Below are 14550 nucleotides of genomic sequence, written 5' to 3'. Positions count from 1 at the left end.
CAGCAGAGTGACGCCTCGGACCCCCGGGGGGCCGGAGGGGGGGCAGCTCGACCCCTGGGGGGCCGGAGGGGGGGCAGCTCGATCCCCGGGGGGCCGGAGGGGGGGCAGCTCCTCTCACACATCTCTGCTCAGCACTTTAACGGTTTATAATAAACTCTGAAATGTTTCATGTGATGCTTCAACTCTTCTTTATTCATCACGTGACGACTAATCATGTTTCTAAAAGTATGACATCATCTTTATGACATCATCGTTATGACATCATCTCTTTGTGTTCTTATTGTCCTGCATGTTTATAAATTACTTTAATAACTTTTACTTTTTATTATTTAGAAGAATAAATAAATGAATCAACATGTTGATGGCTGATCTCATTATTTAACTTTTTTTTAATCATATTTTCTGACTCATGGTTTTTAGGATTGTGACTCGAAGGTTTCTAAACAAATAAAAACTCTTCAGGAAATTAAAACTAGAAGCTGAAACAGAAACTTTTAAACTAAATAAATAAATAAGTAAAAATGTTAAATAACAGTTCAGGTCCTTCCTTCCCTCCATCTTTCCTCCCTACCTTCCTTCCTTCCTTCCTTCTATACTTCCTTCCTTCCTTTTTATGTGTATTTCACATTAAAGTAACATCAGATTAAATCTCTCTCAGCTAATATCACCTCCCTGATAAACATTATTTTACTTTTTATTAAACCTTTTCTAAACCTGATGCTTCATATTTCCAGCTTGGCGTCTCCTGGTGGTGGCGAGTCATCGTTGTGTTTGGCGCCTCCCGGTGGTGGCGAGCCGTCGTTACGTTTGGCGCCTCCTGGTGGCAGCGAGCCGTCGTTGCGTTTGGCGCCTCCCGGTGGCGGCGAGCCGTCGTTGCGCCTGCAGAGCTTTGTGATGAGGTCACAGCTCAGTTTGAGCTGCCGACTATTTTAAAGCTGTGAAGTGAAGTTAAGATCCTCAGCTGCTTCACACGTCAGTCACAAGAAGAGGAAGGAAGGAGGGAAGTAAAGATAAAAGGAAGGAAGGGAGAAAGGAGGGAAGGAAGGAAGGGAGGCAGAAAAGGAAGGAAGGACAAGAAGGAAGGAAGGAAGGAAAGAAGGAAGGAAGGAAGAAAGGAGGGAAGGAAGGAAGGGAGACAGAAAAGGAAGGAAGGAAGGACAAGAAGGAAGGAAGGGAGAAAGGAGGGAAGGAAGGAAGGGAGGCAGAAAAGGAAGGAAGGAAGGACAAGAAGGAAGGAAAGAAGGAAGGAAGGAAGGAGGGAAGTAAAGATGAAAGGAAGGAAGGGAGAAAGGAGGGAAGGAAGTAAGGGAGGCATAAAAGCAAGGAAGGAAGGACAAGAAGGAAGGAAGGAAGAAAGGAAGGAAGGAAGGAAGGAACAGTAAAAACAGACAGGGTCAATCTGACCCGGGATGATGACATCATCAGGTCTCAGCTGTGAATAAAAACAGGACACACAGTTTTTTTCCCTTTCTTTGTAAAATAATTCTCAATAAACTTAATTTATTCACAAACTGCTTCAAATTGCCGTCATTGATTTTTTTTTGTTTTTTTTAAAACACATACAATAAAAAACATTTCTAAAAGACAAAGAGATGTCCGAGCCTCGCTAACTTTGTACACGTCGCTCCGCGTTCTCGCCGCCGGCCGAAGCTTTTTATTATTATTCATTTTTTCGTCCTTCGCCGCCTCAGACATCAGATTAGAAATATTAAGAAAAAACATCAGAAAGTAAAGAACAGAAGGACTAAAGATTTAACAGCTACAGTACACACTTCCTCTTCTTCTCCGTTAGTTTGTCTTTTCCTTTTTTTAACGTTTGATTTACAGAATAATAGAATATGTTCAGTTTAAGGCTTAATGCTGAGCGTTATGGACACAGAGTGGGAGGGGACACACGCGTTCCTGTTTAGGTGAGTTACAGGGACACCGTGTGCCTGTTTATGTGAGTTACTGGGACACCGTGTGTGTGTGTGAGTTACAGGGACATTGTGTGTGTGTGTGTGTGTGTGTGTGTGTGTGTGTGTTACAGGGATGATGTGTGTGTGTGTGTTACAGGGACACTGTGTGTGTGTGTGTATTACAGGGACGCTGTGTGTATGTGTGTATTACAGGGACGTTGTGTGTGTGTGTGTATATGTGTATTACAGGGACACTGTGTGTGTGTGTGTATTACAGGGACACTGTGTGTGTGTGTATTACAGGGACGCTGTGTATATGTGTGTATTACAGGGACGTTGTGTGTGTGTGTGTATATGTGTATTACAGGGACACTGTGTATGTGTGTGTGTGTGTATTACAGGGACACTGTGTGTGTGTGTGTGTATTACAGGGACACTGTATGTGTATTACAGGGACACTGTATGTGTGTGTGTGTGTATTACAGGGACACTGTGTATGTGTGTGTGTGTGTTACAGGGACACTATGTGTGTGTGTATGTATGTGTGTGTGTGTGTGTATTAGTGTATTACAGGGACACTGTGTGTGTGTGTGTGTGTGTTACAGGGACACTATGTGTGTGTGTATGTATGTGTGTGTGTGTGTGTGTGTGTGTATTACAGGGACACTGTGTGTGTGTGTGTGTGTGTGTTACAGGGACACTGTGTGTGTGTGTGTGTGTATTACAGGGACACTATGTGCGTGTGTGTGTGTGTTTGTGTGTATTACAGGGACACTGTGTGTGTGTGTGTGTGTGTGTGTGTGTGTGTGTGTGTGTGTGTTACATGATCGAGGAAGTTAAATCTATCTTGACTCGTGTTTGCTGCTGTCTGGTTTCTCAGAGTCTGAAACCTCGTTAACGCCGATCAGCTATAGGAGTGTGTGTGTGTGTGTGTGTGTGTGTGTGTGTGTGTAGCAGAGACAGGAGTGTGTATGTGTGTGTGTGTGTGTAGCAGAGACAGGAATGTGTGAACACTCAGGTGAACAACAGCATCAGTGGCTACCTGCCCTCAGAGTCGCCCGACAGGACGCCGCCGCTCCGCAGTGCACCTGAACGCATCGCCGGGTCACATGACTGCAGCTCTGATCAGTGTTAACTCTTGATTCATCAACATCATGTCCTATTTTACCTCAGACATGAAAATATAACATATAATACTGATGTAAATGTATTTAATGTAAAGGTAAAATGGGCTTTGGGGTTTATTGGGCCTGAACAGTGTGTAAGAGTTAACCCTTAACCCTCCTGTTGTCCTCAGGTCAAGGAAGGACAGAAGGAAGGAAAGGAGTAAGGAGGAAAAGAGGAAGGAAGTAAGGAGAGAAGGAAAGAAGGAAGGAGTAAGGATGAAAAGAGGAAGGAATTTAGGAAAGAAGGAAGGAAGGAAAGAAGCAAGGAAGGAAAGAAGCAAGGAAGGAAGGAAGGACGAAAAAAGAGGAAGGAATTTAGGAAAGAAGGAAGGAAGGAAAGAAGGAAGGAAGGAAGGAAGGAAAGGAGTAAGGACGAAAAAAGAGGAAGGAATATAGGAAAGAAGGAAGGAAGGAAAGAAAGGAGGAAGGAGGGAGGGAGGGAGGAAGGAAGGAAGGAAAGGAGTAAGGAGGGACGGAGGAAGGAAAGGAGTAAGGAGGAAGCAAAGAAAGAAGAGAGGAAAAATTAAAGAAAGAAGGAACAGTCAAAAGAGAGACGGGGTGAATTTGACCTGGGAGGACGACAGGAAAGTTAAACTTCATTATTTCAGCTGATCGATATTCAACCTCCTTTATGTTTTATTGATCAGAATTAAATCTATAATGTCTTGTTTTATGTTTCGTGTTGAGAGTGGCGCCCTCCGGTGGTTGAGTCTGGTACTACACCGACCAGGACACAGGAAGAAGGAAGCTAATCAATTAATAAGAGCGTCAAAATAAAAGCTGATTATAGTTAAAATAATATTTAAATAAATAAAAAGTCTTAATTCTTCTTTTCTGTGAATTTAACTCTGAAAAATAAAGATTCATTAAATGTTTTCATTATTGATTGAATTCATCAGCTGATTAATTTCTCAGTTAATTAGAAAATATTTTTATTAAACAGCTTTAATGATTCAAACTAACCCTAACCCTTATTTTATATTATTTCTGTTTTTTTAAATAAAGCAGAAACTCACATTTATGGAGCTGAAACTAAAATTGATTATTAAAAATAAATTTTCCATTGATGAGGTCATCGATAAAGCTCCAATTAGACAGTTTATCAGATTAAATTTGTTATAAATCTATTAATTATTAATTTATTTATTCAGGAGGAAGAATATAAATCAGTTTTCAGTGATTTCTGTGAGCTTTTATTTTGAAGGAGCGTGCTGTGACCCGGCTGCAGCGGCGGTGGCTGCGTGGCGGCGAGCGGTTCGTCAGACGGTGCGTTGGAAGACACGTGGACGCCGTAAACATGGACGCCGAGGGACACCCGGTCAGGTGACACCCGGTCAGGTGACCTCTCCACAGCGAATCAGACGCCGGCAGTCACATCATCACTGTTGTCGTCAATCAGCTCAACCAATGAGAGAAGGTGTTGTTCCTGAGAGCCTTGCTGATTGGTGGCAAGGAGGCGCGCAGGCCCGGAGTGTTTGGGGGGGGGGGGGGGTCGGGGGTGAAGTGGGGGGGGGGCGGGGGGGGCAGATCGATTGAAATTAAAATAACTAAAAAACAGAAACAGCCTCATTTACAAACAGGTCAGTTCTCTTCTATTAAGTTCAGGTCTAGTTCTGTACAGTCCCGCTCGAACACGGCCTGCTGCGCCGCCTCCCGCTCCCCCTCCTCCTCTTCCTCGCCGTCCTCTTCGTCGTCGTCCTCGCGGCACTCCTCGTCGCTCTCGCTCAGCGGCCCGATGCTCGTCCTGCCGAGACACTCGGCCGGCGAGCACGAGCCTCTGAAGTCGCTCATGAACGCCTCCATGCCCATGCACACGTCGCCGCCGCACGCCAGCCGGCCGCCGCCGCGCTCCAGACACTGGGGGTCGATGCTGCGGGTCTGTGGGGGGGCGGGCAGAGATGACATCACAGGTCAGAGATGACATCACAGATCAGATATGATATCACAGGTCATTTACACCCTGCCTCAAAACCCTAACCTCATTAAACACATTATTCTGGTTTAAGAGACTGTCCCCCCCTTCACCCCTCCCCACCCCCTTCACCCCCGCCAACCCTAACCCCCCCCCCCCATCTCTCTTAATATAAAAGTGATCAGACACACTTCTCCTCTAATCAATAGTTCAGTAAACTATACTATAATATATAAATATGAATAATCATTAGTAATGTGGATACAATGATGGATAAAGGCAGTCAGTCTGTTAAACTCGGAAAATTAAAGTTTACAATCTAAGACGATATCTACAAAATATCACGATATCGATTTGACATCGATTTGTTGCCCAACCCGAACAAAATGTAAAACTATGCAGCTGAATTCTAAAAATGTTTCAGCTGATTATCTTTTAGTGAATTTAATAAATCCTACAAATATAATCCTGTCACACACTGAGCTGCTCCTATCATCATGTTTTAATACCACCAGATCATCACGCCCTTAATAATCTATGATGATGATGATGATGAAGACGTACCTGAGTCATCTTGGTGAAGTCGAGGACGGGCCGGGCGCAGGGCCGGTCCGGGTCTCTGCGTCTCTTCAGTCCTGGTTTAAGCAGCAGCAGGTCGCAGGGCTGCGAGTGGCAGCGGGGGAGCTGGGGGGGGAGGCTGCGGCGCAGGGAGGACGGCGTGCTGCAGGCCGAGGAGGGCGAAGCGGGCACCGGGCCCCCCGCCGTCGCCCCGGGGGCGGCGGAGGAGCAGCCCGGGGGGGGCGGTGCCGCCTGGCTCGGTACGGGAGGCGGAGGCAGGAAGGTAGACGCCGCCGAGTCTCTGATGAGCACGGGAGAGAGGGAGAAACGCCTCTGAGGAGGGGGGGGCGGGTGCAGGGGGGAGGGCGAGGAGGAGCAGGAGGACGGCGAGGGGAAGAAGCAGCAGCAGGCTCCACCCCCCGCCGCCGCCTCGCTGGGGTCCCACGGGAAGCTCCACGGCAACGGCGAATCAGGAGACAGCGCCAGGCTGAAGAAGGTGGGGCTGGAGGAGGAGTGCAGCGAGGAGTTCAGAGAGGAGGAGGGGGCACGGAGAGGACACACCCCTCCCCCTGCCACACCGGCACCCATACCCCCGCCCCCTGGCCCCGCCCCCCCACCGGCAATGCCTCCCCCTGCTCCTCCGTGGCACTGCTGGCGGCTGACGGGGGTCCAGACCCGCGAAGCGCTGGGCCGCCAGGTGTAGCGGCAGCGGGAAAGGTCCTCAGGTACCGACAGGGAGCGGCAGTGACGTTTGGGGGGCGGGGGCGGAGGGGGAGGTGGCCCGGGACCCGGGGGGGGTGCCGCCGCCGCTCCAGGGAGGGACAGCTCGGACGCCGAGGTGCTGGGAGCCAAGGGCCGGTGCTGCTGCTGAGAGGGGGGGCCGTCCAGGGGGTCACCCCCCTCCTGCAAGTGAGCATCTGGGGGCACCAGGGGCACGGGGCCGGGGGGGAAGCTAGAGCTCAGCAACCCCCCCTGCAGGCCGGACTTAGAGGGAGGGCACAGCTGCCAGTAACTGCTCTCTGTAACACACACACACACACACACACAGTTATAACAAGGCGATGATGTAATAAAACGTTGAGACCCAGCTGAGGTGCATTATGGGAAATGTAGTGCATAGGGAACTCACCAGGCATCAAGCCATCAGGGGGCCAGCACTCTGCGAGGGTTTTCGGGTCCAGCAGGGACTGAAAGAGATGATGACATCATCATCAGTTACATTCAATATCGGTCTCTGATGGTAGCACTAACTGTAAGCTAACATATTAGCGTTGAGTCCTTCAGGTCTCACCAGGTAGAAGTCCCCCGGCTGCGCAGGGTCGCCTTCCAGAGTCTGCTTCCTCAGGCTCTCAACCAGCAGCGTGACCACAGCATTGTGGCAGGGGGGGGGGCAGAGGGGGGAGATGGGGGAGGGGGGCGGGGGGGAGGCAGGGAGCGGAGGGGGAGGAGGGGGGGAGAGCCACGCCCGTCTGACCGTCCGTCCGTTGAAGTCACTGCGGGAGGTGTGGGGGGAGGGGGGGGCCGAAGGCTGAAGACTCCTCCTCCTCCGTACACCTCAGGGCCAGGTAGCCCCGCCCACTCTCACAAGGACATCATCGGTCAGCTTTTGCCCCGGCAACCCACCTGTGGGGGGGGGGGGGGGGGGGTAAAAACATGGTTACGTTCACATGCAGAATGAAATATAACAATAAAAACATCAGAAAACAGAAAAAAGTATCACAAACGTCCAGAACCCCAAAATATAAAATTTCTCAATAAAGAGCCGAACAGCTTTAACGATTTATCAATAATCAGAACAAAAGAAAACAGTTTCAAACGATCAACAACTGAAAAATCATTTTGAATAAAAAGTTACGAAAATCTGCAGAAACATGACAAATTTCATTATTTTCTGACAGTGTAGAGACGCAGTAATCATCCATCCTCTCTCGTGGCATCAGACTGAATCTCAGACCTCCTCCAGTTCCTCCTGGAGGATCCCAAACTGCTCCCAGACCAGCAGAGATAAATGGAGCATTCCAGCTTTACTGAGGTTGGAATTTTCGAGTTTCCAGTTGGAAATTTAAACTGGAACGTTCCCTGAAGTTGGATCTCCGACATGGAAACTCAGACATACCCCACCAGCTCCAACCTCAAAATCCAAGATGCTACCATGTAATCCCTCTGGTGTGTTCTGAGTCTCCTCCCAGTTGGACGTACCAGAAACTCCTCTGAAGGGGGGCGTCCAGGAGGATCCTGAGCAGGAGCCCAAACCACCTCAGCTGGCTCCTTTCCATGTGAAGGAGGCTCTACTCCACCTTTTTCCAGCAGAGCACCAAGGCCTCGGATTTGGAGGTGCTGATTCTCAACCCGACCGCTTCACATTCAGCTGCAAACTGTCCCAGAGCCTGTTGGAGGTCTTCAAATGTAGAGTCCAACAGAAGAACATCAACCACAAAAAGCAGAGAGGAGATTCTGAGGTCCCCAAACTGGACTCTCTCCTCCCCTCGGCTGCACTTTGAGACTCTGTCCATGAAGATCACAAACAGGATCAGAGACCAGGGACAGCCCTGATGGAGCCCAACACCCGCTGAGACCAGGTCTGACTCCTAGCCTCCTCCGGATGTCTGAACTCCTGACCCGATCTCTAAGGCTGAGCCCAGACTCTCTCTGCTTGGATCCAGCATCTCATTGTTTGGGTCACTACCCAAAGCTGGTGAGCATAGTTGAGGGTTGGGACGTAGACTGACTGCTATACTGAGAGCTTCACCTTCAGGCTCAGCTCTTTCTCCACCAGGACGGTCATCACTGCTGATGCTGCACCCATCCACCCGTCAACGTCACGCTGCATCTGACCTTCACTGTGAACAAGACCCCCAGATACTGAAAGCCTTGTTTCCACTGCAGGAACTTCGGGGTAATTTTACGGGGCCGTTGGTGCGTGTCTCCATACAGGAACCTCCGCTGAAGGACAATCTCCTGGACCTTTTATGGGGGCTAAACGAGTCCCTGCCTCGGGGTATTTATTCCATTCACCCCCGAAAGACTCCTGGGTGGGGCTTGAAGTTTACTCACTGCTGATTGGGTATTCGGGATGTGGCGTCAACAGAAAGTGCCAAAATAAAACCCAGCAGAAGAAGAACAGTCGTAGAAAACGTCCACTGCCTTGAACACGAACACACAAACCACCTCAGTTCCCTCCATGTTTACTCGTTGTCATTTTCTTTGTTTTGCTTTTGGTGCGTTGCCTCTGTGACGACACGATCAGAGTCTGGCGGGTCCTATCAGGTTCTACTCTGCTGGAGACACAACGGCCTGGAGGACCGAAGGAGAGGACATTTCTGTAAAGTTCCTGCCTCATAAATTTTACCAGGAAATTAATTAATTAAACATAGTGGAAACGGGGCTTTAAACTCCTCCGCTTGGGGCCATAACCCCCCCCCCCCCCCCCAACCCTGAGGGGACAGTCCACCTTTTTCCATCAGAGCACCAAGGCCTCAGATGTGGAGGTGCTGATTCTCATCCCGACCGCTTCACATTCAGCTGCAAACCGTCCCAGAGCCTGTTGGAGGACTTCACCTGTAGAGTCCAACAGAACAACATCAACCGTAAACAGCAGAGAGGTGATTCTGAGGTCCCCAAACTGGACTCTCTCCTCCCCTCGACTGCACCTTGAGACTCTGTCCATGAAGATCACAAACAGGATCAGAGACCAGGGACAGCCCTGATGGAGCCCAACACCCTCTGAGACCAGGTCTGACTCCTAGCCTCCCCCGGATGTCTGAACTCCTGACCCAATCTCTAAGGCTGAGCCCAGACTCTCTCTGCTTGGATCCAGCATCTCATTGTTTGGGTCACTACCCAAAGCTGGTGAGCATAGGTGAGGGTTGGGACGTAGACTGACTGCTATACTGAGAGCTTCACCTTCAGGCTCAGCTCTTTCTCCACCAGGAAGGTCATCACTGCTGATGCTGCACCCACCCACCCGTCAACGTCACGCTGCATCTGACCTTCACTGTGAACAAGACCCCCAGATACTGAAAGCCTTGTTTCCACTGCAGGAACTTCGGGGTAATTTTACGGGGCCGTTGGTGCGTGTCTCCATACAGGAACCTCCGCCGAAGGACAATCTCCTGGACCTTTTATGGGGGCTAAACGAGTCCCTGCCTCGGGGTATTTATTCCATTCACCCCCGAAAGACTCCTGGGTGGGGCTTGAAGTTTACTCACTGCTGATTGGGTATTCGGGATGTGGCGTCAACAGAAAGCGCCAAAATAAAACCCAGCAGAAGAAGAACAGTCATAGAAAACGTCCACTGCCTTGAACACGAACACACAAACCACCTCAGTTCCCTCCATGTTTACTTGTTGTCATTTTCTTTGTTTTGCTTTTGGTGCGTTGCCTCTGTGACGACACGATCAGAGTCTGGCGGGTCCTATCAGGTTCTACTCTGCTGGAGACACAACGGCCTGGAGGACCGAAGGAGAGGACATTTCTGTAAAGTTCCTGCCTCATAACTTTTACCAGCAAATTAATTAATTCAACTTAGTGGAAACGGGGCTTTAAACTCCTCCGCTTGGGGCCATAACCCCCCCCCCCCCCCAACCCTGAGGGGACAGTCCACCTTTTTCCATCAGAGCACCAAGGCCTCAGATGTGGAGGTGCTGATTCTCATCCTGACCGCTTCACATTCAGCTGCAAACCGTCCCAGAGCCTGTTGGAGGACTTCACCTGTAGAGTCCAACAGAACAACATCAACCGTAAACAGCAGAGAGGTGATTCTGAGGTCCCCAAACTGGACTCTCTCCTCCCCTCGACTGCACCTTGAGACTCTGTCCATGAAGATCACAAACAGGATCAGAGACCAGGGACAGCCCTGATGGAGCCAAATACCCACTGAGACCAGGTCTGACTCCTAGCCTCCTCCGGATGTCTGAACTCCTGACTCGATCTCTAAGGCCGAGCCCAGACACTCTCTGCTTGGATCCAGCATCTCATTGTTTGGGTCACTACCCAAAGCTGGTGAGCATAGGTGAGGGTTGGGACGTAGACTGACTGCTACACTGAGAGCTTCACCTTCAGGCTCAGCTCTTTCTCCACCAGGATGGTCATCACTGCTGATGCTGCACCCATCCACCTGTCAACGTCACGCTGCATCTGACCTTCACTGTGAGCAAGACCCCCAGATACTGAAGCCTTGTTTCCACTGCAGGAACTTCGGGGTAATTTTACGGGGCCGTTGGTGCGTGTCTCCATACAGGAACCTCCGCCGAAGGACAATCTCCTGGACCTTTTATGGGGGCTAAACGAGTCCCTGCCTCGGGGTATTTATTCCATTCACCCCCGAAAGACTCCTGGGTGGGGCTTGAAGTTTACTCACTGCTGATTGGGTATACGGGATGTGGCGTCAACAGAAAGCGCCAAAATAAAACCCAGCAGAAGAAGAACAGTCGTAGAAAACGTCCACTGCCTTGAACACGAACACACAAACCACCTCAGTTCCCTCCATGTTTACTCGTTGACATTTTCTTTGTTTTGCTTTTGGTGCGTTGCCTCTGTGACAACACGGTCAGAGTCTGGCGGGTCCTATCAGGTTCTACTCTGCTGGAGACACAACGGCCTGGAGGACCGAATGAGAGGACATTTCTGTAAAGTTCCTGCCTCATAAATTCTACCAGGAATTCATTCAACTAAGTGGAAACGGGGCTTTAAACTCCCTCCGCTTGGGGCCATAACCCCCCCCCCCAACCCTGAGGGGACAGTCCACCTTTTTCCATCAGAGCACCAAGGCCTCAGATATGGAGGTGCTGATTCTCATCCCGACTGCTTCACATTCAGCTGCAAACCGTCCCAGAGCCTGTTGGAGGACTTCACCTGTAGAGTCCAACAGAACAACATCAACCGTAAACAGCACAGAGGTGATTCTGAGGTCCCCAAACACCTACTGAGACCAGGTCTGACTTACTGCAGAGGATGTGAACACAACTCTCACAGCGGTTGTATAGGGACCCAATGGCTCGCAGCAGAGACCCTGGTACCCCAAACTCCCACAACACCTATTTCTTTTTCCCAAAGCGATCAAAAGGTTAAGTTTCTGCTCCGCCTTGACGTAGCCAAAATGCAAAACTGAAAGAAGTTAAACAGCAGCAGCTACTGATCAGCTGACTTTGGTCACGTGATGAAACGTCTGTTCTGATTAAATGCAGTGTAACAGGAAAACCTGGCTAGTGTCTCAGCGATACAGAGACCAAACCAATAATCAATAAAACTCTTTGATTAATTGACAATAAATATCACGATCATGTTCTCACTGCTGCCGCTAACAATGAGTTTCATTATCGATTAAGCTGATCGTTACTGATTGATTAACGATTCGTTTTTTCTTCCATAAAATGTAGATCGGTAATTCAAACGTCATTTCAGCTTTTAAGATAAAAATGAAATCTTGCAAATATAACCTGACTTTATATTTATGCATCAGTGTTTAAATCACAGTTAAAAGTACAGCGTGATTTTCTAACGATTTGAAAGTGAAAGCAGCATTTGATCCTAAAATTCTCAACTCCAAATTATTAAAAGTGAGCATCTGACTCAGTTTACTGTCACGTTTGACTCATAAAAGCATCAAATCTTCACATTTAAAAGACACTTTCCCTTAAAGTAAACCACCAAAATGATTATCTGATCATTAAAATAGTGGCCAGTTAATTTCCTGTCAATTATTTAATCAATTAATTGTTGAACTCTCGTCACCACACAATGTTTGTGATTTCTGATTAATAATCAATTATCGGAACAATTCCTGATCTATTTTCTGTCAATCAACTAATCAGTTGATCCAGCTGTGATGACGCAGTAAAAGTACTGCAGTATTATAGTGATGTAGTATGCAGTATAACAGTAAAAGTACTGCAGTATTATAGTAATGTAGTATGCAGTATTACAGTAAAAGTACTGCAGTATTATAGTGATGTAGTATGCAGTATTACAGTAAAAGCAGCATGTTACTGGAGGTGGAGCTAGTTTACACTACTTTATATACAGTTAGCTAGTTTATATACTTTATATACAGTTAGCTAGTTTATACTACTTTATATACAGTTAGCTAGTTTACACTACTTTATATACAGTTAGCTAGTTTATACTACTTTATATACAGTTAGCTAGTTTATACTACTTTATATACAGTTAGCTAGTTTAGTCCAGTGGTTCCCAACCTAGGGGGGGGGCCCCTCCAAAGGGTCAGCAGATAAATGTGAGGGCCGCTGAGATGATTAATGGGAAAGAAGAAGAAACAAAGTTCTGATACACAAATGTGTTTTCAGTTTTTGGACTTTTTCTCTAATCTTTGATTTTTGCTGAAATATTGGATCATTTGAACATTTATTGAAATGAAAGCATGTGAGAAGTTTAGAGGGAAGAATCAGTATTTGGTGGAGCTGTTACTAGTACCTCTAACTGTACTACAGTAAAGTACTAGTACCTCTAACTGTACTACAGTAAAGTACTAGTACCTCTAACTGTACTACACTAAAGTACTAGTACCTCTAACTGTACTAGAGTAAAGTACTAGTACCTCTAACTGTACTACAGTAAAGTACTAGCACCTCAAACTGTACTACAGTAAAGTACTAGTACCTCTAACTGTACTACAGTAAAGTACTAGTACCTCTAACTGTACTACAGTAAAGTACTAGCACCTCAAACTGTACTACAGTAAAGTACTAGTACCTCAAACTGTACTACAGTAAAGTACTAGTACCTCTAACTATACTACAGTAAAGTACTAGTACCTCTAACTGTACTACAGTAAAGTACTAGTACCTCTAACTGTACTACAGTAAAGTACTAGTACCTCTAACTGTACTACAGTAAAGTACTAGTACCTCTAACTGTACTACACTAAAGTACTAGTACCTCTAACTGTACTAGAGTAAAGTACTAGTACCTCTAACTGTACTACAGTAAAGTACTAGCACCTCAAACTGTACTACAGTAAAGTACTAGTACCTCTAACTGTACTACAGTAAAGTACTAGTACCTCTAACTGTACTACAGTAAAGTACTAGCACCTCAAACTGTACTACAGTAAAGTACTAGTACCTCAAACTGTACTACAGTAAAGTACTAGTACCTCTAACTATACTACAGTAAAGTACTAGTACCTCTAACTGTACTACAGTAAAGTACTAGTACCTCTAACTGTACTACAGTAAAGTACTAGTACCTCTAACTGTACTACAGTAAAGTACTAGCACCTCAAACTGTACTACAGTAAAGTACTAGTACCTCAAACTGTACTACAGTAAAGTACTAGTACCTCTAACTATACTACAGTAAAGTACTAGTACCTCTAACTATACTACAGTAAAGTACTAGTACCTCTAACTGTACTACAGTAAAGTACTAGTACCTCTAACAGTACTACAGTAAAGTACTAGTACCTCTAACTGTACTACAGTAAAGTACTAGTACCATTAACAGTACTACAGTAAAGTAGTAGTACCTCTAACTGTACTACAGTAAAGTACTAGTACCTCTAACAGTACTACAGTAAAGTAGTAGTACCTCTAACTGTACTACAGTAAAGTAGTAGTACCTCTAACTGTACTACAGTAAAGTACTAGTACCTCTAACTGTACTACAGTAAAGTACTAGTACCTCTAACTATACTACAGTAAAGTACTAGTACCTCTAACTGTACTACAGTAAAGTACTAGTACCTCTAACTGTACTACAGTAAAGTACTAGTACCTCTAACTGTACTACGGTATAGTACTAGTACCTCTAACTGTACTACAGTAAAGTACTAGTACCTCTAACTGTACTGCAGTAGAGTACTAGTACCTCTAACAGTACTACAGTAGAGTACTAGTACCTCTAACTGTACTACAGTAAAGTACTAGTACCTCTAACTGTACTACAGTAAAGTACTAGTACCTCTAACTATACTACAGTAAAGTACTAGTACCTCTAACTGTACTACAGTAAAGTACTAGTACCTCTAACTGTACTACAGTAAAGTACTAGTACCTCT

General features: G+C 46.8%; 1 protein-coding gene across 1 annotated transcript; it reads right to left on the bottom strand.

Annotated features, from left to right (window-relative positions):
• Positions 1–4645: 4645 nt before the first annotated feature.
• fam53c (family with sequence similarity 53 member C) lies at positions 4646–6855 on the bottom strand. The gene is made up of 4 exons (XM_053332221.1): positions 6826–6855; positions 6664–6721; positions 5541–6553; positions 4646–4942 (listed from the first exon to the last, which is right to left on the bottom strand). The coding sequence occupies exons 2-4, from the start codon at positions 6668–6670 to the stop codon at positions 4646–4648; spliced, it is 1317 nt and encodes a 438-aa protein (XP_053188196.1). The 5' UTR covers positions 6671–6721; positions 6826–6855.
• Between the last annotated feature and the right edge of the window lie 7695 nt (positions 6856–14550).

Source organism: Scomber japonicus, chromosome 13 (genome assembly GCF_027409825.1).
Source record: "Scomber japonicus isolate fScoJap1 chromosome 13, fScoJap1.pri, whole genome shotgun sequence".
In the NCBI taxonomy this organism is placed as follows: Eukaryota; Metazoa; Chordata; class Actinopteri; order Scombriformes; family Scombridae; genus Scomber; species Scomber japonicus.
The sequence above is the reverse complement of the archived record's forward strand: the minus strand, read 5'-3'. Positions and strand labels throughout refer to the sequence as shown.

Excerpts from the sequence above, each read along its gene's own strand:
- fam53c (XM_053332221.1), bottom strand. Across the intron at positions 4,943-5,540 it reads ACTTCACCAAGATGACTCAG|ACCCGCAGCATCGACCCCCA; the intron begins GTACGTCTTCAT and ends GCCCCCCCACAG.